The sequence below is a fragment of the Penicillium manginii genome (assembly GCF_028828005.1).
Source record: "Penicillium manginii strain IBT 31320 chromosome Unknown utg000002l:1.0-5564898.0:1.0-5567710.0, whole genome shotgun sequence".
NCBI classification, from domain to species: Eukaryota; Fungi; Ascomycota; class Eurotiomycetes; order Eurotiales; family Aspergillaceae; genus Penicillium; species Penicillium manginii.
Window position 1 is genome coordinate 5,124,809 of NW_026643103.1, and position 25,307 is coordinate 5,150,115.

At 48.6% G+C, this 25,307-nt stretch overlaps 9 protein-coding genes across 9 annotated transcripts; 6 read left to right on the forward strand and 3 right to left on the reverse strand.

Annotated features, from left to right (window-relative positions):
* Positions 1–289: 289 nt before the first annotated feature.
* N7533_003216 (YeeE/YedE family protein) lies at positions 290–1,373 on the reverse strand (the record flags this gene model as incomplete). The annotated part of the gene is made up of 2 exons (XM_057099866.1): positions 290–949; positions 1,086–1,373. 2 exons carry the CDS (start codon positions 1,371–1,373, stop codon positions 290–292), a joined length of 948 nt encoding a protein of 315 aa, XP_056965002.1.
* Positions 1,374–2,286: 913 nt separating this feature from the next.
* On the forward strand, positions 2,287–3,779 carry N7533_003217 (FAD-binding oxidoreductase; the record flags this gene model as incomplete). The annotated part of the gene is made up of 2 exons (XM_057099867.1): positions 2,287–2,533; positions 2,599–3,779. The coding sequence occupies 2 exons, from the start codon at positions 2,287–2,289 to the stop codon at positions 3,777–3,779; spliced, it is 1,428 nt and encodes a 475-aa protein (XP_056965003.1).
* A 2,180-nt stretch (positions 3,780–5,959) lies between these two features.
* N7533_003218 (uncharacterized protein) lies at positions 5,960–7,288 on the forward strand (the record flags this gene model as incomplete). Its single annotated transcript, XM_057099868.1, has 1 exon — positions 5,960–7,288. The coding sequence occupies one exon, from the start codon at positions 5,960–5,962 to the stop codon at positions 7,286–7,288; it is 1,329 nt and encodes a 442-aa protein (XP_056965004.1).
* A 416-nt stretch (positions 7,289–7,704) lies between these two features.
* N7533_003219 (CVNH domain-containing protein) lies at positions 7,705–8,100 on the forward strand (the record flags this gene model as incomplete). The annotated part of the gene is made up of 2 exons (XM_057099869.1): positions 7,705–7,846; positions 7,907–8,100. 2 exons carry the CDS (start codon positions 7,705–7,707, stop codon positions 8,098–8,100), a joined length of 336 nt encoding a protein of 111 aa, XP_056965005.1.
* Positions 8,101–10,467: 2,367 nt separating this feature from the next.
* On the forward strand, positions 10,468–15,360 carry N7533_003220 (uncharacterized protein; the record flags this gene model as incomplete). Its single annotated transcript, XM_057099870.1, has 3 exons — positions 10,468–10,803; positions 10,881–13,484; positions 13,555–15,360. 3 exons carry the CDS (start codon positions 10,468–10,470, stop codon positions 15,358–15,360), a joined length of 4,746 nt encoding a protein of 1,581 aa, XP_056965006.1.
* A 1,153-nt stretch (positions 15,361–16,513) lies between these two features.
* Positions 16,514–18,205, forward strand: N7533_003221 (aspartate--tRNA ligase MSD1; the record flags this gene model as incomplete). Its single annotated transcript, XM_057099871.1, has 1 exon — positions 16,514–18,205. The coding sequence occupies one exon, from the start codon at positions 16,514–16,516 to the stop codon at positions 18,203–18,205; it is 1,692 nt and encodes a 563-aa protein (XP_056965007.1).
* A 2,364-nt stretch (positions 18,206–20,569) lies between these two features.
* On the forward strand, positions 20,570–20,992 carry N7533_003222 (uncharacterized protein; the record flags this gene model as incomplete). The annotated part of the gene is made up of 1 exon (XM_057099872.1): positions 20,570–20,992. One exon carries the CDS (start codon positions 20,570–20,572, stop codon positions 20,990–20,992), a length of 423 nt encoding a protein of 140 aa, XP_056965008.1.
* A 120-nt stretch (positions 20,993–21,112) lies between these two features.
* N7533_003223 (NAD-dependent epimerase/dehydratase family protein) lies at positions 21,113–22,024 on the reverse strand (the record flags this gene model as incomplete). Its single annotated transcript, XM_057099873.1, has 1 exon — positions 21,113–22,024. One exon carries the CDS (start codon positions 22,022–22,024, stop codon positions 21,113–21,115), a length of 912 nt encoding a protein of 303 aa, XP_056965009.1.
* Positions 22,025–22,661: 637 nt separating this feature from the next.
* N7533_003224 (IlvD/Edd family dehydratase) lies at positions 22,662–24,715 on the reverse strand (the record flags this gene model as incomplete). The annotated part of the gene is made up of 3 exons (XM_057099874.1): positions 22,662–23,868; positions 23,959–24,113; positions 24,167–24,715. The coding sequence occupies 3 exons, from the start codon at positions 24,713–24,715 to the stop codon at positions 22,662–22,664; spliced, it is 1,911 nt and encodes a 636-aa protein (XP_056965010.1).
* Between the last annotated feature and the right edge of the window lie 592 nt (positions 24,716–25,307).

Genomic DNA, 25,307 nt, shown 5'->3' on the forward strand with positions numbered 1-25,307 from the left:
GCATTGCTTGACTATCTTATTCGCATCGCATACCCATGCTGATTTCGCCTCCCACAGCCTATGATTAAAACGATTCACGTCTTATTTTCAGCGACGAAGTGCTTTTCTTTATTACTAGTTTGACCTAGTATCCAACTACTAATACAATACATATCTATCTTCTATGGGGCTTTAATCATACTTGTATCCCACTGGCATGTCTATGCCATCTCCTCATCTGGTATCCACCCCCTTCACTGTCTAGAAGAGATTGCCCAGCATATATCCACTCATCGACACCAACCCCCAACTAGGCTGAAGAACTGTTCTCAAAAGAGCTGGACCAGGACAAACTCCTCTTAACCCCCCACGCCACGCCAAAAGCCAGTGCGCCAGCCACAAATCGCCAGTCAATATCCGCCACCGTCGCAGTAGGCAATCTCCAACGCTCAGCTAGCGTCGGCTTTGCGACATCTGTATCCTTCCCCAACGATCGACCCGGTTTCAATGACAGATACGTCACAAGTGAAGGACCAAGACCAAAGGCAATGATAAGAGCCAAGGAGGGATCAAAGCGAGACGGATCGGTGGGTAGAGCAAAGAACCGCAAGACCTTAGCCGAGTCCGCCATTCCTGAGATCAAGAGGCCGAGGCCGAACTCAAGTCCGGCGATGTAGGCAAAAATAGCTCGACATATTTCGGTCCGGGAGAAGGATTCGGGAATAATGAAGAAATTCGCGAGCGTTGATAGTATCACCGCACCGGATATAAAGGCTAGTTCGGGTGTGGAGGGATATGTGGGTGTGTAGCATGGTGTGTTGAGGCCGCAGGATGGAATGTTTGAGCCTCCCCCGACGACATTAGCGGTTATGAGAGCTGTCGTGAAGAATATAGCTGTTGCAATTATTGAGCGTCGTGATAATCGTGATATGCCGCAGAGCATGTGTCCGGAAGTGCATCCTCGGCCATTCTGATTCGTTGTAGATACATTAGCTTTAGATATTTCGGATTTGGATACCAGCATACTTTGTGCACATTCTCGAAGGAATGTTTGCTCCATTGGCATTTTAAAGCCGCTAGTACTTAGAGGATATCACGTCACGCACCTTTGTACCCCAACCTAGGAGAAGTCCGACTCCAAACGTTGTCGCCGCCGTCGCCAATGAATCCGGGGCCGCAGGATAGCTCGGGAGTAGAGATGGAGCGAGCAGATAGACTGGTAGAATGCTCGAGACCAAGCCAGTGATGATAGGAACGTTATCCCTTGAGGGATTGAAAACGGAGCCCGAAATAAGGGAGGATATACCGAAGACAGCGCCGTTATGAACGAGTAGGCCTGAGGAGCCCTGAAATAGAAGCCAGGCTCCGAGGGATGTTTGAATGGGTGTGAACATGACTGTTTACGACGTTATGGCGCAACAGAGATGAAGAGGACGAGGGAGAAAGGCTGTTTCTTTGTGAAGTTGCGGGTAATGAGGACATGAAAGTTTATTTGATGTCATGGATATCGGACCCGGATATGGGGTTGAAATGATAGATCCAAAGGGCACGAGGCCTGGGGTGAAATCGGTAAGGCCGGAGGAGGAATAAAGAAGAAATTAGGGGCCAGGAAGTTGAGAAGTTCAGATTGCAATTGTCCAATGGAAGAATAGTCATGTTCCTGACGATCAATGCCGACTCAAACTCATGAAAGAAGCCGGGGACCCATAGGTCCCCGGCCCAAAGCGTCCCCGAGTGGAGTGCAAAGGGGAGGAACTTGGAATTGCCCGAAGCCGGATCCATATCGGGGTCTTCTTGCCATTTGTAATTGGTTAGCTCAAGATGCATACCGATAAACCGAGTTGTATTTATTCAGTTATTCAAGGGATGTTGTTGGCCTGGGGAATGGGTCCCACTTCAAGTTAGGGCTTACGCGACCACGGGAGACATCAGTGCTGCCCAATTCTGAATATAGTGCTCATAGATGCATCATTCTTCCATTGATTCAGAACATGTTCAAGTTTGAAGTTTTAGTATTACTATAATTCTAGCAATGAAGAAGTACTCTAGTATTCTATAGTACTATAAATATATTAGAGTGACCCGAGGCTCAGTTTAGGTTTTCCAGCATTCCGGTTCTTTCAGTCGCGCCTTCCTCGCGATGTACTACACTCGTGTCTGCACCTGCCTAGTCGGAACAGTTTGAACTTGCTGCGGAAACTTCTTCTTTCTCTTTCTCTTCCGAGGACCTCTTCTCTTCATTTACTTCTCTTCTCTCCATTCTTCACCTTTTCCGCCCTTCTTGATTGGACATCCACTTCTTTCATTATGGGGAACTCCCAGAGCATTTTCGGCCACGCCTGTTTTCTTGCAGCTGTCAGCAATGATGCCAGTAGAGTCGCCTTTCGAGGCTCACTTCAATTACCCCCCGTCTACAATCTGGACATTCCAGTTGTTCCGGCTGCTATTACATACCCGAAGAGCACCGATGAGGTTGCGGACATTGTACGATGCGCCGTGCAGCACGACTACAAGGTCCAAGCTCGTAGTGGCGGCCACAGCTACGCTAATCACGGTATGTCGCATTTGTATTCTCCACTCCTTCTGGCATCGAATAAGATTTAAAGATCGCGGTATCAGGACTTGGTGGGGTCGATGGCGCTATCGTCGTTGATATGCAGCATTTTCAGCATTTCTCGATGCACCCGTTCACCCACATCGCGACCATTGGCTCGGGAACTCTGCTTGGAGACTTGACAACTCGTCTGTATGATTCTGGAGGACGCGCTGTCGCCCATGGCACCTGTCCACAAGTTGGCACTGGTGGCCATTTGACAATTGGTGGTCTTGGTCCGAAATCCCGAGAATGGGGCATGGCCTTGGATCACGTCGAAGAAGCGACAGTTGTTTTGGCCAACTCTTCCATTGTTCAAGCCTCCAAAGATCATAATGACGATTTGTTCTTTGCTATCAAGGGTGCCGCGGCGAGCTTCGGCGTCGTCACCGAGTTCAAGCTTCACACTTATCCCGCACCGACGGAAGCCTACCAATATTCGTTCACTTGGAGTATAGGCGATGCACAGGCCAAGGCAGCGGTCTTCAAACAATGGCAGAAACTGATCTCGACCGAAACTTTGACTCGGAAATTTTCATCGGAGCTCCTGGTCTCAGAAGCTGGGATCATCGTCTCTGGTACCTATTTTGGATCCCGGGAGGAGTTCGAGTCATTCAAGTTTGAGAATCATTTCCCGGGAAGCACTTCCTCGGTTGGATTGACCTTGAGTAACTGGCTCGGCATGGTTGGGAGTCAGGCTGAAGAACTCATTGAGCGGGTGGTTGGTGGTATTCCCGCCAACTTCTACTCTAAGTCTCTGCCTTTCACCAACGAGACAATCATTCCGGACCACGGTGTCGATGCATTATTCGAGTACATCGACCAGACTAAGAAGGGTACTCTCGCCTGGTTTATTATTTTTGACCTGGAGGGTGGTGCGACCAACGATGTTCCCACTAATGCTACTGCGTATGCTCACCGAAATGCCTTCATGTGGATGCAGTCATACGCGATAAGCCTTCTTGGCCCAGTATCACGAGAGACAAAAGACTTCCTTCAAGGCATGAATGACATTATTCTTGGCTCGGAACCCCCAACCGCACGCTTCGGTGCATACCCCGGCTACGTGGATCCGTACATGGAGAATGCTCAGCTCGCCTACTGGGGAAGCAATCTCCCTCGACTGGAGACCATCAAGGCGGAAGTTGATCCCAAGGATATTTTTCACAACCCACAGAGTGTTCGGGTCGGTCCAAAGCACCGATGAGAGATGGGACTATGACTCCCTAGCGGAATTGATTGTCCTGCTCCAAGGTTGGGGGCTTTCACTAATGACTCGATGACACTCGATACCCTAGCATATTTTCAGACTATTAGCTGTATTTGCATAATTGAATCAAAAAAAAAAACTTCAGACATTGCTGTCATTGCTCACAGAGCTGATTAACGCTAATTTTTCGAACAAGTGTTGCCCAGGTGGGAAATATCAGTTAAATGGCATGAAGATCTAATAGCCGCCCGGGGCATATTTGTGACGCTAGCGTCAGCAAGTCCTATTCCCTCATATAATGTCATGTGACCTTTAGAAAGCAAGTAAAAATACCCCCTGACTCCGACCTGCAACATCTTGGCCTTCCACTCTTACCGCAAATATTTTACCTCTCAGTGAAGGGTGATGCTGACATTGTGGTTGTTCTGCGGAATGCTCGATATATTGATGGAAATGGAAGAATGAGAGACCCGACGAGGAAGGTACGTGGAAAAGAAATAAAACACACCAATGGCATTCGCACTGAGCCACTCGTTACGCTTTAGTAAACTTTGAACTAGTATACTCTTGGTTCGATATATGGTCTAGCTCCAGGTGCCAAGATATCATGGTTTTGTTCAGGCTCATGTGCCTCAGGCATCGAAAATACCTGCCAGTCGTTCCCTGTTTTATGGCTAGTAGATCGGAAATTCACATCCTGATCCGAGTCGGTTGGGGTTGCACGTGTTCATGCACCTGGGCATGAAGAGTCCGAGTGGTAAAGCCAAGTTAATTCTAGCGCCTTACAATCCTGCCAGTGGCTGTGGCCGATAAACCCACCCAGGAAGTGAACTATACACCTAATTAATAGTAGTTAATAGGGCCCGGGCCAGGCCCAGGCCCAGGTTTTAGGATAGGATAGGATCGTCAGATGGTGGCAAAGGGTAAGGGGTCAAAGAAAACCAGAAGTCAAAAGTCATGAACCACTTTCGAATTACCTTGAAATGTGGCGAGTAAACATGTGGCTGGCTACTGTACATACACACAGACAATATGCACGGCTTGCCGAACCGGGACTGCCTTTCGCCTTTTGGCAGAAATCAAGAATAACTTGCATTCCGACCATGAAAGCTATTGGGTCCTGGTACTCTATAATACAAGGCAGCACCGAGTTCAGGCCGCGACCGTCACAGTCGACAGGGATTCAAGCACAATCATTATTCGATGACTGGCTGGATTTTGAGATGACGGTAGCGTGCAGCATATTTGAAACTTGCAAGCCATTGAAGCAGGAATTCAAACGAAAGAGGTGATCTTTCATCATACTGAGCTAGAAGGTGTAAGCGACGAGAGGGAAGCTCTAATGTTATCCAGTGTACTACTATGTACTGTACCGTAGGAGCTTGTGGATCCCACATGGAGCTCATACTGAGACATCGAGCTGTTTCGGAAGGGAATACAGATCTCATCCTCTGACATCTCACCATTTTCTATTGCGATCTTCACTGGCGACTCCCAATTACGTACCTGATCCGGTTGGAAAGTGCTCTAAATTTAATTTAGAACTCTGGTCGACGTGGTGGTACTCAGATGCCTGGCGATCAGCGATTAGCCGGTTTCCGGACGTTTTGGAGATGACGCAAAAGGATTGAGATCGACTCCCAACCCACTGTTTACCCCAAATTAATGCAGTGATAAACGTATATGCTCCTATGATACGATCGATCGGGGAAATTCTATTCTTATTCCATGCAGAACATAAGGCTGATGAGGGATCAACGCTGTCCCGAGGTCAGTGGCGTTTGTAGTATGACGGGTCGGCAACGTCATGCTGCCCGGTTTGGGATCCTCCACCACCTTCAACAAGGTTGACTGGGGATCTCACCAATAACTTAGTACGGTAACTTTGATTGATTTTGATATCCACGTTCGAAACTGACACTGCGGGGATAGCACGTCATGCCATGTCTTTGTTGGCATTGGCGTTGGCGCGTTTGTACACATGGCGTCATGCGCCAACATTTGGAACATTTGCTACTGACTGGCTTCAAGTTGGTGGTATATAAACCTCCTTAAAGAAGCAGAGGAATCATTCTATTTCACTATCAACAATCTCTCAAAAATACTCACTCTCATCAATCTCCTCATCTACTTTCTCCAAACTTCATTCATATCATCCAATTTTACCATCCATCAACATGTCGAACATCATCAACAAGGTCAAGGACGCTGTCGCCCATCACGGCGACAAGAACCACAAGTCCACTGGTACTTCTAGTGATGCCAACGCCTATGACTCTACCCAATCATCCAACTATGGTCCCCACGATAGCAATGTTGCCAACACCGCCGACCCCCGTGTCGATAGCGACCGCTCAGCCTACAACACTTCCACTTCTACCAACTATGGTCCTCATGACACCAACACTGCCAACGCCGTTGACCCTCGTGTCGATAGCGACCGCAGCTCCTATGGCACCTCTGGTGTGACTGGATCTACTGGCACCCATGGCACTACTGGTCTGACTGGATCTACTGGCGCCCATGGCACTACTGGTCTGACTGGATCTACTGGCGCCCATGGCACTACTGGATCTACCGGTACCAACACTCTCGATACTTATGACCTGAACCGATCCACCAACCACGGTCACCACGACAGCAACATCGCCAACAAGGCCGATCCTCGCCTCGACAGCGACCGTGATGGCCGTGCTTCATATGGCACTACTGGCACCACCGGCTCGACTGGCTTCGCTCCTACTACCCACACTTCTACCCACTCCTCTGCCCAGCCTATCTCCACCGGTGCTGGCTCTACCGGCGCATACGGTACTACTGGAACTACTGGAACTACTGGCACCACCGGTGCTTATGGTACCACTGGTACTGGCAATGTTGCCGACACTTTCGACTCAAGCCGATCGACCAACCACGGTCACCACGACAGCAACATTGCTAACAAGGCTGATCCTCGCCTCGACAGCGACCGTGATGGACGTGCTTCTTACGGCACCACCGGTACCTCTGGTACCACCGGTGCTTACGGTTCGACTGGTGCTTCCGGTACTACTGGAGCCTATGACTCTGTTCCCTCCACCCGCTCTGCTGCCAGCGGCCCTGCCAGCTCTACCGCAGGTCCCCACAGCAGCAACATCGCCAACGAGGCTGATCCCCGTGTGGACAGCGACCAGAGCAAGCAGAAGAAGGAACACATTGCTGGCCAATTCTCTGGCGTCGACCGCTTCGACAATGACGTTCACAAGGGCAGCATTGCTGGCGGCAACCAGGTCATCGGCCTGCACGGCAGCAAGGGACCTACCACCACCAAGAATTTCGACCAGTCTCAGACCGAGAGCACTGCCGGTAGCAGCTACAGCACCGGTGGCCCTACCACTGCTGGTCCTCACAAGAGCGACACTCTGAACAAGCTCGACCCTCGCGTTGACTCCGATCTTGATGGCTCCAAGACCGTCGGTGGTAACCAGACTGGTGCTCAGACTCAGACTCAGACTCAGCGATTCTAAGAAGTTGTATGATACCTATCTAGCGATTTTCCTTATACTTAACGAGTAAACGATCAATTGATACACTCTGATATTCTTTACTATCTATTTTTTTTCTTCCGCTACCTTCGTAGAATAGTAAAAACTGGACAACAATGTTTCAAATTGTAGTTCGAAGACCTGAACGACAAATATTAGTATAGATATTAAAAGGGGAAATCCAAGACAAAGCAATCCGGTCCTTCCAAGGTTTAAGCTAATGGCTTTGCGTCATCATGAAAACATTTCCGTGGTTGAAGATAGTATTCATCTGACAAGTGTTTGCCACGACAAAGTAAAAGTACAAAATACCCCGCATCATCCATGTGGCCAACTTGAAGGGACCTACCTGCCAGTGATTTCTTCAAATATTCGAACTTGCTTGAGCATCAAATACTATGTCATTCCAAAAAAGCGCCTGCAATTTTCATCTCGATGCCCAACCCGGAGCAACCTCTTTAGTTGCGACGTGCAACAATGATGAGGGAAGTGGGCTAGAAAATGCTCTAGTTCTAGATGACTATCTGGGAAATGAGGACGGTACGTCGTGACACAAGTGGTTGGTGACATCTACTAGCTTCCTGGTCTCATTAACATTAGGCCACTTAACCTGGGGCGGGCAAGGGTTCAGCAAGAAAGCTCGAAAAATGAGTATCTCTTCTGATGGACCTGATCATGACCCTGTCCTCCACGTCGACCTTGCTGGTCCAGATGGAAAATATATACAGAGTGAAATTGACCTGGCAGAGCATATTGCAAATATCGATGGGGAATTGGTGGTTTTGCCTCTGTGAAACTGAAAAGCAGCAATTCGAATGGATTAAACCAACGAGTATATGGTATTTCTCTTTAATTTCTATCTAATTTTTGAAGGTTTAATGGGCTTCTTTAAAAGTTCTTATTATTCACTAGTACTAATAATAAGTGCTATGCCATTATGAATAGCAAAGATAGGGAACTAGACAAGAGTAAAATAGCTTCACTTACGCGAGTGAAATTAGTAGCTCCAATTGGATTCTGAATGAATTGAGCAAAAGACAAATAATATCTTCTTGGTTCTGCACATGACATCTAGGAAAATGGTGATGTCATCTTGTCGCACCAAGATTATTTGTAGCCTCAACAACATAATTTATTCCTGATGTTAAAGGGTCCTCAAGATCACTCAGATTATCTCCAGTTTGACCCCTACGGAATATTCAAATCTAATCCGAAGATGACCTGCCTTCATCTGCTGAAACACCGTCCGATCGGGGTGCTTCTTCGCTCTAAAGCCGTACTCGCGTCGACTTCGATACGATCGATACAGACATACATAGAGCCGAGTTACGAGCAGTGGATTCTTGACAGACAACTCCTCAGACCAGATAGAGCCGAGACTTGTCAATCAGGAACGGATGATGAAGTCGGACATCACAAATCTCCTTATGATGGATCCAATACAGCCGTCGATAAAGAAGTTTCGGCACTAAGAGACGAATACAAGTCCGAAGGGGACCTCCACGATCCGTTGCTGGTTAGCCCCGCAAATCTTGACGTGAGCCTCATATTAGATCCGATGGTCAGAGGGGCATTTCACAGTTCACCAACTTTGAGGAGTTGCAAGGGGTGGAGCAATAAGCATAAGATGGTGCTAATGCGAACCGAACCTTATGAAATGAGAAAATACGAGGACGTCTTCTTCCGTTTCATATTTGCACATCAAAAGGTTTGACCTTGATATTGTGGTGAACAGTATACCATTGGATGATACTGACCTAGTATGCCACAGAAGATGTGAGAATGATCTAAGCGACGGACTCGGAATGTATGAATGTGGCGAAAAGGGAACTTGAAATATGATTGATGTTTCATGGAGACATCTGTGTGCTGTATGACTTTGTACCACAGCGTTGAATAAGATTCTAAGGTTATGACTTTTAGTCCCACTTGATGTTCAAGTCCGCCGTGATTTATTCGCAATGGAGTGATGAGAACCGGATTTATAATTATCCTACAAGTTCCGAAATTGGCCCATAATTTGAACTGTTCGACTATCTCATGTAATCCCGTCATCGATGGTGTTTATTGGGTGCTTTGCAATCCGAGATGCGTAATACTCCGAGATGAGAATAGACTGCAGCCTAAGGTTTGACAGCGTTGGAATCCGAGCGTTGCTGCTTGAATCAGCTTTTTAGGTATCAGAAAGTTGGAGATCAAGTCTTGTTGACACGGCCAATGAGTTGAGGAGGATTGTGTAGATTATTCAAGTATGTATCATTGTCGCTATTCAAGTCTTGGCAACGATCACCAAGGTCAACCCGTCACAACATCCACTTTACCCCTTGAAGCTTCTCGATTGCCCGGCCCACTCAGGCCTTGTTTGCTCCATCTCACTACTCCCCATCTTGACTAGTGGAGGCCAAATATACTGTTTCCATTCAGTACTCCGTATGGTGCATGGAAAACAAAACTTGCGACATGAAAGTATGAAAGGTCCCCCCATCTCCTCCACAACGGGGTCCACTGCAGGCACAGGCACGTTGGCGTGTGCGTCCCGGACTTCCTGAAAAGGTGCCCGCCACAAGCAGAGAAAATGTGAGTTGCAACGAGTCGGAAGCGTGAGTCATGATTACCCCCGAGAAGGACCAATGGGCACCGATGGCGCTTCACCGTTTCTTGATCGTTCCTCCACCACTCCGTGCAGATTCGACACTCGGACTCTCAGACCGCCGAATGACTCCACGTCTAGATGCCTCCCGGCGCGCATATCAGAGGAAATCTTGTTCTGTCTGGCCTTTTGGGGTGATCGGATCGGACGTTCCTTAGGTCGATCGTCTCTTGTTATTGCCCCCTCCTCTCCCCTTACCATTGGATTTATGCTTCCGCGTCCATACGAGGCTCGTGATTTTACCAATTCTGCGAAATCGGCACTGAGTCACCGAGTTCTCCCAGGCAGATTATCGATTTCCCCGCTCGGCACGCCTCGATGTGACCTTGACTCTTAGTATGAGACCCGCTCTGACCGAACTACTTTTGCGACTAGGATTGAGATAAGCCCGAATAATATGCATTATGGAGTTGCAGCTCCACTACTTTTCTTCTGCCTCTCATATCTCTTCTCTCCTTCATTTTCTCTCACCCATTTCGAAAAAAAGTGACGTTGAGGTCGTACACGAGGAATGCCCCCAACCACCCAGGTCGTCTCCATCGTGACGGGGTCGGTCGCCTTGTTCATAGTCGGCTTGGATAGCATCCCTGCTCTTCAGAGTATCACCGATCGGATCTGTCGCAAATCGCCCCCGGCGGAGGAACATACCCTAGCAAAAACCGCATATCGTGATGAGGATGGCGAGGCGTCAGAGGAATCTCTCCGCGCTTTCTCCGATAAGTGGCAGAGAATTGCGATAGCATTTTTTTCAGCGACTGGATCTCTGTCCACGTTGGGCCTCGCAGTGTTTACAACGTTTGAATATGGCGAGGTCCTGATCCTAAATTGGTTACAATTTGGAATTTGGGTATGTAGAGATCGATATGAAAATGGCCAGGAATTTCTGGCTAACTATGTGTATCATCTGATTGACATGCAAAGTAGATTCTGCTCTCCATCCAAGCTATTGCTCTCTTCGCAGAACCCCGGCCAGTTCGACGATTTGACCTGGGGCAATATGCTTTTGTCGGTAGTATTGTTGCGCTCGCCGTCATCGGGATAGAGGTGCAACTTACATGGTCTTCGCGAGCCCTGAGCATCCTATTTACACAACAGATTTGGATTGGCCTTGTAATCACCCAGGCCGCCAGTGTATTTCTTCGTGGACTATTCACCGTTCTCTTGCCACGAAAACCAGATCTCTTTCTTAATGGAAAACTCGTAGACCGAGAACTCTCAGTCTCAGCCCTCGGTCGATTCACATTCTCCTGGGCCAATAGTCTCCTGGCTTTCGCTGTCAAGAACAAAACGCTTTCCCTTACTGATTTGCCAAAACTCCGAGCAGAGAAGCGCACTGATCGTCTTCGGGAGCATTTCGAAAATTCACGAGGAAATCTCAAAATCTGGAAAGCCCTTGTTGTCGCGCACTGGAGGTCTCTATTGTTCCAACTTGTCCTGACGTTCGTCCTCTGTGTTCTCAGCTTTGGACCACAGACAGCTTTGTTCAACATTCTGAGGTCGCTTGAAGCCCGTGATCTCGATTCGTGGCACCCAGTGCAAGCTTTGATATGGGTGTTTGCACTTGGAGGCTTGATGCTTCTGCAATCCAGTATTGAAGCATGGGTCTTCTGGTCAGTGTGCTCGAAATTGTTCGTTCCAATCTATGCAGAGCTATCGGCTACTGTCTTTGCCAAGTCGATGCGCAGAAAGGACGCAAAGCATGCCAAGAAGGCCAAGAAAGCCGATGATGCTCGTGCATCGACCAAAGCATTGCTTGCAGCAGACCTGGAGGATGAAGAGGAGGACGATGAGGCGAGCCTGAAGAAAAGCCGACAAAGTATTATCAACCTTGCCGCTGTTGACGCGCGTCGGATTTCGGATTTCACCTCTTTCTCCTACCTCATCCCCTTGTCGGTGATGAAGGTAGTCATAGGCTGTACTTTCCTAGTGCAGATTTTAGGATGGAAACCAGCCTTTTCTGGGATGGCTGTCTCGGTCCTCATTACGCCACTGAATATTTACGCAGCCAAGAGGTTTACCAACGCCCAGGACCGGTTGATGAAATTGCGAGACTCGAAAATGGCTATTGTCACGGAAGTCCTGCAGGGTATCCGCCAGATCAAATTCTCTGCTTTAGAAGAACAGTGGCAGAAAAAGATCGGACAGGCACGAGAGTCGGAACTCAACGCTCTTTGGATATCCTTCCTCTTCGATGTTGTCCTAATGGCTATTTGGATTCTAGGTCCACTGGGCTTGTCCGCGGTTTCACTGACTGTCTACGCCCTGATACATGGTGGCCTTTCTGCTTCGGTCGCCTTCACGGCTATGTCGATTTTCGGATCCTTGGAATTGTCACTTGCCATTCTACCTGAGATCATTGCGGACGGACTGGAGGCTAAGATTAGTGCTGACCGCATTGGAGTCTACATGGCCTCCGAAGAGAAGATTGTCAACACTGTTCCCGCCGATACAATTTCGTTCGAGGCCGCTTCTGTGGCGTGGCCAGCCGACCAGAGCCAGCTTGTCGATGATGACCAGGAAGATCGGTTTACTCTACGGGAATTGGATATCAAGTTTCCTCCAAAAGGCTTGAGCGTCATTTCTGGACGAACAGGATCTGGAAAAAGTTTGCTCCTTTCGTCTATCCTGGGAGAGTGTGATGTTCTCCAAGGCACTATCAAAGTCCCCGTCCCCCCTCCAATCAAAGCTCGTTTCGACCATCTCGCGAATAGCGAAAACTGGATCATTGATACTGCGATCGCTTATGTGGCTCAGATTCCGTGGATTGAGAATGCAACGATCCGAAGCAACATCCTTTTCGGATTACCCTACAATCAAGTTCGATATCAGAATGTTCTTATTGCTTGTGCTTTAAAGAAGGACCTGGAAATGCTGCCCGATGGTGATTTAACCGACATTGGTGCCAATGGCGTTAACCTGAGTGGTGGTCAGCGATGGAGAGTCTCATTTGCGCGAGCTTTGTACTCAAGAGCTGGTATATTGGTCATGGATGATATTTTCAGTGCTCTTGATGCGCACACCGGTCGATATGTCTATCAGAATGCGCTTACTGGCGAGCTTGGTAAAGGTCGCACTCGTATCCTAGTTACTCACCACGTCGAGCTTTGCCTTCCTCGAACCGACTATTCCATACTGCTTGAGAATGGCTGTGTGAAATATGCGGGTACCCTTGATGAGCTACGCAAGTCAAATCACCTTGATGATATCCTGCGAGAAGAGCAGGCGGCTGCACAGCAGGATAAGAATATTGAAGCCGAAGAGACAGATCATCTGCTTGACCCGGAGGAAAGTGGTCTACAAAAAGTCATTTCGAATAATCCACCTCAGCCGGAACAAGATCAAACACCAAACAATGAACAAGCGGCAACGAAAGCGAGCCCTAAAAAGTTTGTTGAGGATGAGAGACGAGAGGTTGGCAACATCAGTCTTGCTGTCTACAAGCAGTATTTTGCTATGGCTTTCAACCCCTTTGCATTTTTACTTACAACATCCATCTTCCTCGGCTACGCCTCACTCATGATTGCGCGAGTAAGTATAAGCCCTCTTTGATAGCACTTCTGTCACTCTTTGAATCTAACAAATTTGCTTATTGAATTAGGGTTATTGGATCAATGTCTGGGCCAGTGACTCCTCAAGCACTCAAATCCACCCGGAACAATTCCACACCCTCTTGCAACAGTCGATGACAACAACCAATCCTATACGACACGAAGATAACCTCATGATGTACCTCGGTGTATACATCGGCATCTCACTTGCTGCTACTATCCTCGGCACCGCTCGATACTTCTTTGTGTTCTCAGCCAGCATTCGGGCCTCCAGGAACTTCTTCAATAACTTGACATTCGCTGTCCTTCGAGCTCCATTGAGATGGCTAGACACCGTTCCACTTGGCCGTATTCTCAACCGATTTACATCCGACTTCCACTTGATTGATTCACGCATCGGGTACGATCTAGCGTTCTTTGTTGGCTCAATACTGGAAGTTTGCGGTGTTATGGTTGCTGGCGTCCTTGTCTCCCCACTTGTGATTGTATTTGCTGCCATTTTGCTGATCTTCTGCCTCAAACTCTCCTTAACTTATCTCGCCGGGGCTCGTGAGATCAAGCGCCTGGAAAGCACTGCCAAGAGCCCGGTCTTTGAACAATTCGGATCAAGCTTGGCTGGCCTCATCACCATTCGAGCCTTCAGCAAAAGTGATACCTTCATCGATATCATCTATGATAAGATCAACGATCATGCTCAGGCCTGGTGGGTTATGTGGCTGTTTAACCGTTGGCTTGGTGTCCGCATGAATATCGTCGGTGCAATTTTCTCAACCATGACTGCAGCACTTGTCGTCTTCCTTCCAGGCATTTCGGCACCTCTCGCAGGGTTCGCGCTCAGCTTTGCCTTGCAATGCAACACGGCCATCGCTTTTGCCCTACGACACTATGCCAACATCGAACTTAACATGAATGCTACGGAGCGTGTGATGGAATTCTCCAGTATCGAGCTTGAGAATCAAGGTGGTGTTGATGCACCCGCTGCTTGGCCAACAGAGGGACGCCTGGAGGTCTGTGATCTCGTCGTCGGATACGCCCCGGATCTCCCTCCCATCCTCAAGGGCCTCAGCTTTACCGTCGAAAAAAACCAGCGAGTTGGTGTAGTTGGCCGGACTGGCGCAGGAAAATCATCCTTAACGCTGGCATTGTTCCGCTTCCTGGAAGCTCGCGAGGGAAAAATTCTCATCGATGGCCTGGATGTCTCGAAGATCAAGCTGCACGATCTTCGGAGCCGACTCGCCATTATTCCGCAAGATCCAGTGCTCTTCTCGGGTACAGTGAGGACCAACCTGGATCCATTCGACGAATACGATGATGGCGAGCTGTACGATGCACTTGCTCGTGTGCATCTCATTGCTTCATCTGACGACGAGGCTACTTTGACCTCCCAGGCTGCTTCGCCACGTCAACCAAGTGGAACTGGCTCGACGACACCTGACACTGCCACAGGCCAGCAATACAATGCGAACATCTTCACATCCCTCGCCGCGCCTATCTCTGAAGGAGGCCTTAATCTCTCTCAAGGCCAACGACAGCTTCTCTGTCTGGCACGCGCTATCGTTGCTCAGCCCAAGCTTATGGTTCTGGATGAGGCTACCTCGGCTGTGGACATGGAGACCGATGCGTTGATCCAGCAGTCGATTCGGGCCGAGTTTGGCCGCAATGCCACGACTCTACTTGTCATCGCTCACCGACTGAGTACGATTGCCGACTTCGATCGTATCTTGGTGATGGATGCGGGCAAAGCAGTTGAATTTGGACCTCCCAAGGAGCTGATGGGGATTGAGAATGGTGTGTTTAAGAATCTGGTGGACAACAGCGGCGAGAAGGCGGTGCTGGAGAAAATGATTTTTGCGTAAAAATTTGGTTGTTATTATTGTTATTATTATTATTTGAGTTGTGAAGAACTTGTATAGAATGCCAGATTGTGAATACCAATAAAGATATGACACCGTGATAGTTCTGTACAAGACATCCTCGAGCTACCTAAAGTAGGGGGGTTTTCATGAATATTAGATATCTCTAATATACCATGTTGTCAAGGGCAAAGATCCGAGAAAGGTTAATGTCACCGAGGTAATCCAGTCAGCGATATACCACTTGATTGAAAGAACCGAGAATGCACTCGTCCTCAACAGATGGCATGCCGAAGACATTGCAGAAAACCTCTCGATGCCCGCTCCTCGATCCCTATTCACCCATTCCCCACTCGTATGACACCGGCCAAGTTTGTAAAAAGGGTCAGAGATGCATGTAGCGTCCGTAAATTAACAAGGTGGTGTGCCGAACGCCGTTATCACCCTCCCGCCTCTCGAATCAGGAAGCCCTTAAGCCCTCCGAAAAGGGAGAGCCGCCCGTTTCAGAGAGGAAAGATCGATCAAATGGAACACACTAAGCTTTCATCATCTAAGATAACGGTCAGTCTGTGATGCAAAAAGAGGAGAAATGTAGGACTCACGAGTATAAAACTTGGAAGGATGAAGAAGAAAGAAAAAAATGTGAAAGGCGGGCGCGTTTTATGCGGGCCACGCTAGACTCCTTTGGGCATCGATCTTTTGTTGCGGCCGCATCGGACAATGTCTTTGCTTCTTTGCTTCCTCCTCGCTTTAGCTTGGAGCCCCCTCATCTTCAAGAATGATACTCAGTGTGGGAGTGCGACTTCGCTCGAGCTTGTTGCTCAATAGTCTGCGCAGCTCACGATCCATACCATGTCTGCCCCAGCCCTCGTTGCGGCGCTTTCATCGCCCGGCTTGTCTCCGCCAGTCCACTACACCCGAGCTTCCTGCTTTCCTGCAGACATATAAGAAGGCTGGTATGGATAATTGTTCATGCAAATAATTCAATTGCTAAGATGTGCCTTACTCGGTAGTCGAATTCCCTCCTGCCACCCACGATTTCGAGTCCTTTCTCTCGCAAGCCGAGCCCAATACCCAGGTCGTTCTCCATGGCTATCTTGGACAAAGAGCAGATCTGTCTAAGAAGCTCTCTTTCGTCCGTCTGTCAGATCCTACCATGAAGCACAGCCTACAGGTGGTAGCGTTCGCCAAAAATGACGCCTTCGAACAGCTCAAGGGTCTCAATACGCATAGTCCTGTCGCGGTGCGAGGCACTGCCCAACGGAAGAAACAAAAAGCATCCGACACAGCTGAACAAGCCCCAGAGGATATGTGGGAGATTGCATTGGAGGAAATCCACCCATTGAATGACTTCCCAAAGGAGCTCATCATGACTCCGGAGACCGTTTTTGCGCCAGAGCAACGATACCTGCAACTGCGCTCCGACGCGGAGCTGAGAGAAGCATTGGCATTCCGCGCAGAGGCGCGTAATATCTGTAAGAAAGAGCTGGATGAAGGCAGCGACCGCTTCTTAGAGATTGAGACACCTGTGCTATTCAAATCTACACCGGAGGGCGCCCGCGAATTTTTGGTTCCGACGCGTCGCCCTGGGCTAGCATATGCATTACCGCAGAGCCCCCAACAATATAAGCAGATTTTGATGGCGAGTGGCATTCCACGATACTATCAATTCGCACGCTGCTTCCGTGATGAGGATCTCCGGGCTGACCGACAGCCGGAATTTACGCAACTTGATATGGAGATGTCGTTCGCGACCGGACAGGATGTTATGCGCACCATTGAAGGTGTTATCCGCCGTCTGTGGTCTACTCTGATGAAAGACCCTGCACCCGACGGCCCCTTTAAAAAGGTTTCCTATCAGGAGGTCATGGCCAAATATGGTTCCGACAAGCCGGACACGCGCTATGGCATGGAGATTATGCGGATCGATCATCTTCTACCAGTTGACCTTGTTGGCAAAATCTCTGATCTGGATGACCCCATAGTGGAGGCCTTCAAGCTCGAAGCGAACGACAACGATCCTCAAGACACTCATAAATTCATCTCTCAATTCCTCGAATCCCCAGCAGGGGCCCAATTCAACAGCAACCCCGACGGAGGGCCGGGGGTGTTTGTTTATAACGGAAAGCAGCCCCTTTGTGGCCTCCAACCCTTCGGCTTCGAAGCCGCCGAGCAAGTGGAAGAAGTTCTCGATCCTGACCATGGTGACCTAATCATCCTACAAGCTCGTCCCCGGGCCCCATTCTCTGGCGGCTCCACCCCAATTGGCGATTTACGACGAGCCATGCATGCCTATGCAGTTTCTACAGGCTTCAAGCCTGCGCCGACCGGGTTTGACTTCATGTGGGTTGTTGATTTCCCACTCTTCTCGCCCTCCTCTGAAACCGAACCCGGCCAAGGCGGTGCTGCGGGTATCTCATCCACTCATCACCCCTTCACGGCCCCCAAAACAGCCGCCGACGTCGACATGCTCCTCATTGACCCAACACAAGCTGTCGCAGACCATTACGATCTCGTGGTGAACGGTGTCGAGCTTGGCGGGGGAAGTCGACGTATCCATGACGCCGCCGTTCAGGAATTTATTCTCCGTGATATTCTGAAGATGCCAGTTGAACGTTTGGCTGATTTCTCGCATCTTCTTGATGCTTTGCGGGCTGGGTGTCCCCCACATGCTGGTCTAGCGCTGGGATTTGATCGTCTCGTCGCTGTCATGTTGGGCAAAGAGTCAGTGCGAGATGTCATTGCGTTCCCGAAGACTGGAAAGGGAGGCGATGATGCTATGGTCAAGGCGCCAAGCCCTATCACCGAGCAAGCATTGGAGACGTATCATCTGCGGCTGAGAGAGTAGGTGGTGCACAGTCTTTATCCACCTTTATCACGCTCGCCCTAAAAATTTGTACTATAATTGTATCATACTACATCACGATACCCGGCCAATCTCCGATCCATTATATGTTTGGTTTTGAATTAACCTTGAATTCCCCAGGCGCAGAACCAAGCCGGTTCATCTTACCAGTATTCTTTTTTTTAAAAAAAATAAACCATAGGTTAGAATCCACGAATGTAGGAACCTTGGAAGCCAATCAGGAAACTTGAAGTTCAAGTTGTATAGCCAACTTCGGGTGGTTGGAGTGATTCCAGCTGGTCCACCGCCCTGGCTCTGGTACAAACCAGAACTTAATCCCCGCAACCACAAGTATCTCGAGATTGAATGTTAAAGTCTACCAAATTATGGAGGACCTCTTGCAAAAATTAAATAAGCAGTCTATGCAATAGGCCTTGTAGCCTCCGTACATGGCCGAAGGACCCGCGGACGATGCCCCCCATCCGACGGAACCGCGCGGCCGCTGCGTGCCTCTTCTGCCGCCAAAAGAAGGTATGCACTACTCTCCAGTGCTCCAGAGGCTTGCGATGTGCCAGGGTGCTAATCGAACATCATAAAAAGCTAAAATGTGATGCACAACGACCAGCCTGTGGAAGCTGCGCGTCAAAGGGCATCGACTGTCAATTTGGCGTTACTCGGCACAAGCCTAGGTTGGTTAAACCAGCCCCTGCATTCCAAATTGTGATAGCTGGTTCTGACAACTTTTCCAAGGCCAACGAATCATCGCATTGCACAATTAGAACTTGAAAATGCAAGGCTGCGAGACAGCCAGCTTGCTGGAAGCGATGATTCATTTCTGACGCAGTCCACGAGCTCTCTGAGCCCGACCAGCCCCAGGCAAACCCGGGTAGCTTCTTCCACGCCTCAGGATGGCGAATCTTTGAGAAGCAATTCTCATCCAGAAGTGCCTGATAGCGACCACAACCGAAGGGCCACATCGCTGTATCATGGCCCCACAAGTGCGGCTTACGATGATAGGGCACGGTCTGGCGAGGGTGTTGGCAATATTGATTTACCAAATGACCCTGCTAGTGAAGACTGGTCCAGAAATCTTCTCTTTGTACAGACGGCAAGGCAGAGTAGGCAAGAGACCTTTCAATAGAAGCGAGACATTACTGACATCCATACTACAGGGCAACTAGAACCTCTCAATCTATCCACCGGAAAATTAGACTTTGATGGCCTCGATTCTGAAATCGGCATGCATTTACTATCCATCTATTGGAGTCGACAGCTTTATACCGCACAGATAATATACCGACCAGTGTTCATGCGTGATATGGCTTGCGCAGGTCCATATTTCTCCAAGCTTTTGCTGAACGCGATCTTGTTTACTGTTTCCAAACACAGTCCCCGAAGTGAGATCCGTTCGAATCCAGAGGATATAACCACGGCCGGATGGAGATTTCGCCAGCGATTTACCGACCTTTTACGAGATAATTTTGACAAAAGCAAGGTCACAACCATTCAAGCTTTGCTCATCATGTCCAATTCACTCTTTTCGCGTTGCGACGAGCGAAGCTTGTCCTGGCTGTATGCTGGAAATGCTTTTAATATGATTATTGATCTGGGCTTGCATGTAGCTGCTTCAGGTGATAACATGTCTGCGGAGGAGCTTGAGATTCGGAAGAGAGTATTGTGGGGTGCATACTGTGAGTCTATTAATTTCGATTTGCCCAGCACGGTACATTGACTAGTAATAACAGCGATTGATAAGATCCAATGCCTTTTACAAGGAAGACCCCCACTTCTTCGCCATAATAACATCAAAGCATCTTTGAAATTCCTTGATGAATATGACGAGCTCGATCCTTTCCAGGCCCTCACCTATAAACAGCTCAGTCCTACGCCAGCTGTTCCTTCTCTCAATGTATCACTACTGACGAAGCTGTGTGAACTATCCGTCATAATCGATCGCATCTTGTGCGAACTCTACTCCGAATCCGCGCAGATGATGCGTGGCCAGAGCGAAGGGATATCCGACAAAATAAACTCGGAATTATGCAGATGGCGGCAAAATCTTCCGCCAGAGCTTGATTATCTCTACCATCCATCTCAAGCAGTTCTTCTACCTCAAGCATTTTGCCTGTTGTATGTTTTCCGTCCATGTGTTGCAAAACACCATGACTCTGACAATTTATTTTTAGGGCTCTTTTCAATGTCTTGATAATTCTATCCAAACGTCCACTGTTTACAGGCAATGATGAACGCCCAAACAATCCAGCTGCCGCCTTCGAATCAATAAACACATGTACAGCTGCTGCGAACCAAATCGTCCAAATACTTCGTGATTATTCTCAGCACTTCGCGATTAGCTCTGCTCCTTATATGTTATCATACGCAACTTACATCAGTGCTACGATCCATGCCCGCATAGTTGCGCAAAAGGGCAAATCATCAACATCCTTTCAATCTCTTACACTCTGCCGGAGCGTGTTACAGGAGCATCAGTGTCTCTACGGTGCGGCGGGAAAGGCGAAAGAAAGTCTTGAACGTCTATGCGATCATCTCAGTATCGATTCTGCAGAGGATTGTGCGCAAACTCATGTTTTCACGGAAGCCGTGCCTCGAGAGCCCATGGTCACGAACGGTCCTTCGCAAAGTTTGAATGCATCGAGTATTCCAGACCAGCCTATTGAAATCACTTCGCAGATCAATTGGGGCTTGTCGGATCTTGATCTTGAGGCAATTGCCCAAGGCTTCCGTTTTGATGGCGAGTTGGATTATCTTATGCACCCCGTCGGAATGTAAAAGCCAGATACCCAAGGGCGCATCTTAGAATGTACCATATTCTACTCTTATCCTGATACTGGGATATTGGATATATGAAAAACGTATGTCCAGTTTATTTCTTTCCTTGATATGTGCATATCAGCTTTCGTAGTACTTCTGCCATGGGTGGTTTTGTCGAAAACCCAGCAATTCCTTGATTTTTCGGTTTGTCACCGGAGCTTCACGTGGCCCCATCTCCCGGGTTAAAGGCGAGTTTGGCGACACCTTTGAAACAAATTCCGCAGAGGAGGAAGTATAGTTGGTAATTTCATCATTCACAGCATTGAAGATCTGAAACCCGAGCCCGTCCTTTTGCACTGCCAAATCACACATCTTCCCGAGGTCGCGTGCATCGGTATATGACCAGGCATGGGCTGCCCATTTCTCTGGCTGCTTGACATAGCTATCGAACATGGGTTCCTTGTACTCATCCGGAGCGACGATTCGGCCAATCCGCAACGCATAGATATCTTTTTGGAAACGACGGGCAAAGCCACGCGCGACACGTTCCGCACACACCTTCGCAATGGCATATGTGTCCATAGGGTTGGCGTCAACTTCTTCGTCGACTGGGAAAGATGGATAGTCAACATCGCCCTCTGCATAACTGACACCATAGACAGTAATCGAGCTAGCGATGATAATCTTTTTAATGTTCAACTTGCATGCCGCCTCGATAACATTATAGTTCGACATAGTATTGCTTCGAAATGTTTCATTGTCAGGGGCGATCATGTTCCGTGAATAGCCAGCCATGTGGATGACTGCATCCGGCACCAAGTTTAAGGGCTCTCTGAAGGGTTCGGTGAGGTGGAAATGAGAGCTCAAAGCACAAAAGACTTGCCCGCTATCTGCAAGGTCGACGATCATGGTGTGGACGCGGTCTGAGAATTCTGCTGGAAGGGCGACCAGATCGAGATTGAGAACATCGTGGCCTTGTTGAAGCAAGTACCTGATGATATGCTGACCGGCCTTACCGGAGCCACCAGTAACGATGATCCGCTTGCCCATGTTGGAAACGAACTGGACCTGATGGAAAGTAGTGTCCTCGGCGGGAGATGGTAAGAAAGAATGTCGAGAGCTGATACCGCAAGATCGAAGCTCTTCCTATTCAGTTGACTTGCTATTGCCAGAGACGTTTTATTAATCGGAAACTAGACCGGGACAAAATTCATAGCTGACCTTATCGGTGTCTAATATGTGTGGGGGTGGGGCATGGGGTTCGGAATGAGACTTTCCGGGCCTTGGGTTGACATCATTGTAGCAAGCTAGTTAACTAATCGTGGAACAGTTCGAATTAAGCGAATAGCGAATCAATGAATGATTAATTCTAAGCTGCCAGAATAACTCTGGGTTGGTCTGGTAAATAATCTCAGAAAAGGTTGGAATGGTATAATATCCATTCCCGAACATTTCCGAGCGGGAGAAGCAACCCTGGAAGCTTCACCTGCAACCTTCAAGTTGGAAGTAATTTTACGATCAAGGCACCTGGATAGGTTCAATCTCTGGAGGTACTAGTGATGAACGATTTTGAAATATCTGAATTATCTGAGTCAAAATATTTCTTGTATTTTCTATCCCAGAACTGGTATCATCAAGTGCAAATATTTACTATCACAGGTATATCAACGGAAGCTGCAAAGCTTCATCAGTGATTATGTCTCGGCGCAAGTTCTTTTTGCGCCAGACGCTGGAATTGTACCGCATTTTTCAACACCATGCCGTTTGATAATTGCTCCGTCTCACGGCGGAAGATGTCTTGCCAAGGGGTACCGGTGGGAACCATGGGGTACCCATCGGTGAGCTTTTGTCGACGATCCTTCAGCTCATCGTCAGTGATGAGAATATCAACTCGTCGCTTACGCAGATCAATGCGAAGTCTGTCACCATTCTTCAGCAGCGCCAGATTTCCCCCGGCAGCTGCTTCGGGACTGGCATTCAGGATGGATGGAGATGCTGAAGTTCCTGATTGCCTTCCATCGCCGATGCAGAACAAACCATCTAGGCCTTGCTTGATCAGCTTGCTCGGAGGGTGCATGTTAACGACTTCTGCCGCTCCCGGATATCCTAATGGCCCAACACCGCGCATGACGAGGATAGTCTGGTCAGTGATCTCCGGTAACTTCTCCAGTCGTTCCTCATAGTCTTCTGGACCATCAAAGACCACCACAGGTCCCTCAAATGCCTCGGGGTCATCTGGATTTGATAGGTATCGCTTTCTAAAAGCGGGTGAAATGACGCATGTTTTCATGATAGCGGAATCAAACAATGTACCCTTGAGATTGATGAATCCTGCATCCTTCATCAAAGGATCATCGTAGGGGCGAATAATACGACGATCCCATGAGTGCTTTCCGCGCACATTTTCACCCATTGTCTTTCCGTTGGCAGCAAGAACATTCAAGTGCAATTTGCCTTGATCAAGTAGTTCCGCCATAATGGCAGGAAGGCCACCAGCACGGAAGTATTCTTCTCCGAGGTACTCCCCTGACGGCTGCATATTCAGAAGGAGGGGAATCTTTGAGCCGATAGTATCCCAATCATCCATTGATAGCTCAATGCCCGCATGCTGGGCGATGGCGCTCAAATGAATGGGAGCATTTGTACTTCCACCAATTGCAGCGTTTGCAACGATTGCGTTCTCAAAGGCTTCTCTGGTTAAGATGTCGCTGGGTTTGCGATCAGCTTCAACCATTTCGACGATTTGTTTCCCGGTTTCATAGGCACATTGAGCCCTGTGGCGATACGCGGCAGGGATGGCAGCAGATCCAGGAAGAGCCATACCGAGTGCCTCCGCCAAGGCATTCATAGTGGAGGCTGTCCCCATTGTATTGCAATGGCCGACTGACGGTGTGCTATTCGGAGTTAATAAATCATCGTGGTCCTGTCCGAAACGAGCCCTCCAAGCTGACATGCCAGAGCAGATTTCCTGGGTCAGGACTCACCTTCGAGAAATGTAATCCATAAATTCGTTCTCATTGATATCACCTGCTGCGTACATCTCTCTTCCCTTCCATAAAACGGCCCCAGAGCCGACCAAGGTGGACTTGTCATAGCCATTAAGCATAGGACCCACATTCATGCATATGGCTGGGATATTCTGCATTTGCTAGTCAGTGTATGTTAAAATTGCTTCGGAATGCCAGTACCTACTACTGTAGCAGCAGCCATTAAGCAAGCGGGGGTTGTCTTGTCACATCCCGTCAAAAGAACAACGCCGTCAAGGAAGTAGCTAGTCAAGACTTCAACCATACTCAGATAGGCAAGGTTGCGATCGAGCGTGGCAGTAGGGCGTCTTGATGTCTCTTGGATCGGGTGAGTCGGGAACTCGAAGGCGATACCACCAGCAGTCCTAATTCCCTCCCGTACGCGCTTTGACAGCTCAATGTGGTGGCGGTTACAAGGTGCGATGTCAGATCCCGTTTGTGCGATTCCGATCATGGGTTTGCCGGACATCAACTCTTCTTGAGTGATGCCGAAGTTGAAATACCGCTCCATGTAAATCGCCGTCATCCCCGGGTTGCTGCGACAATCAAACCATGCCGATGAGCGCAGGGTTCGACCTGGCTGGCGCACTACGTTCGGTGCGCCATTCTCTTTCTCGAGCCCGAGTCTTGTCTCGAGCTCTTGGTTGCGTCTTTTCAGCGCGGCCAATTCATTGATGCAGTCTTCGATCTGGATTTGCTGTGGGGGGGGTGTCATTGCTGCATGAACACCCCTCGCAGGATTTACCTGTTGAACAACCCATGTTTAGATCGTTATGTCGGTGCTTTTGATTTCGTTCAAAAGCCTTAAGGGTCCACTCAATTGTTTTGTCAGGGTTACTCTTGCTTTTGTATCTGCCCACTATTCAATCAGCTAATTTGGATTGATCATGCGTCAAGACTTCTCGGGAACGAATCTTCCTATTGGCGAATCTCGCTCCATTTCAGGGTCCTCCACCCGAATTTGTAAATTTTCAACCAATGATATTCTTCTTTTTTTTACACTTCTCCAATTTCTGGACGCGGGGTTGACTTTCGGAAACTCATCATCCGAACCCGGCTAAAGAGTTTCGCGATAGACCCCCACCCGATCGGTCATATTAGATGCTATTCTATATCCCAAACAGATTTGTCAAACTTCAGTTCTAAGGAAAATAATGCGTATGATGAAAACAATTTTATCTTTCATACTTAGTAGAAACATGTCAAATATTTACCCAACACTACCAGTGACGTAACTATGCCCTGAGTCCGGTCCGGGCCCAATGATATCATCCCCTTAGTTCAAGTTTTATGTCAGAAGCGTTATT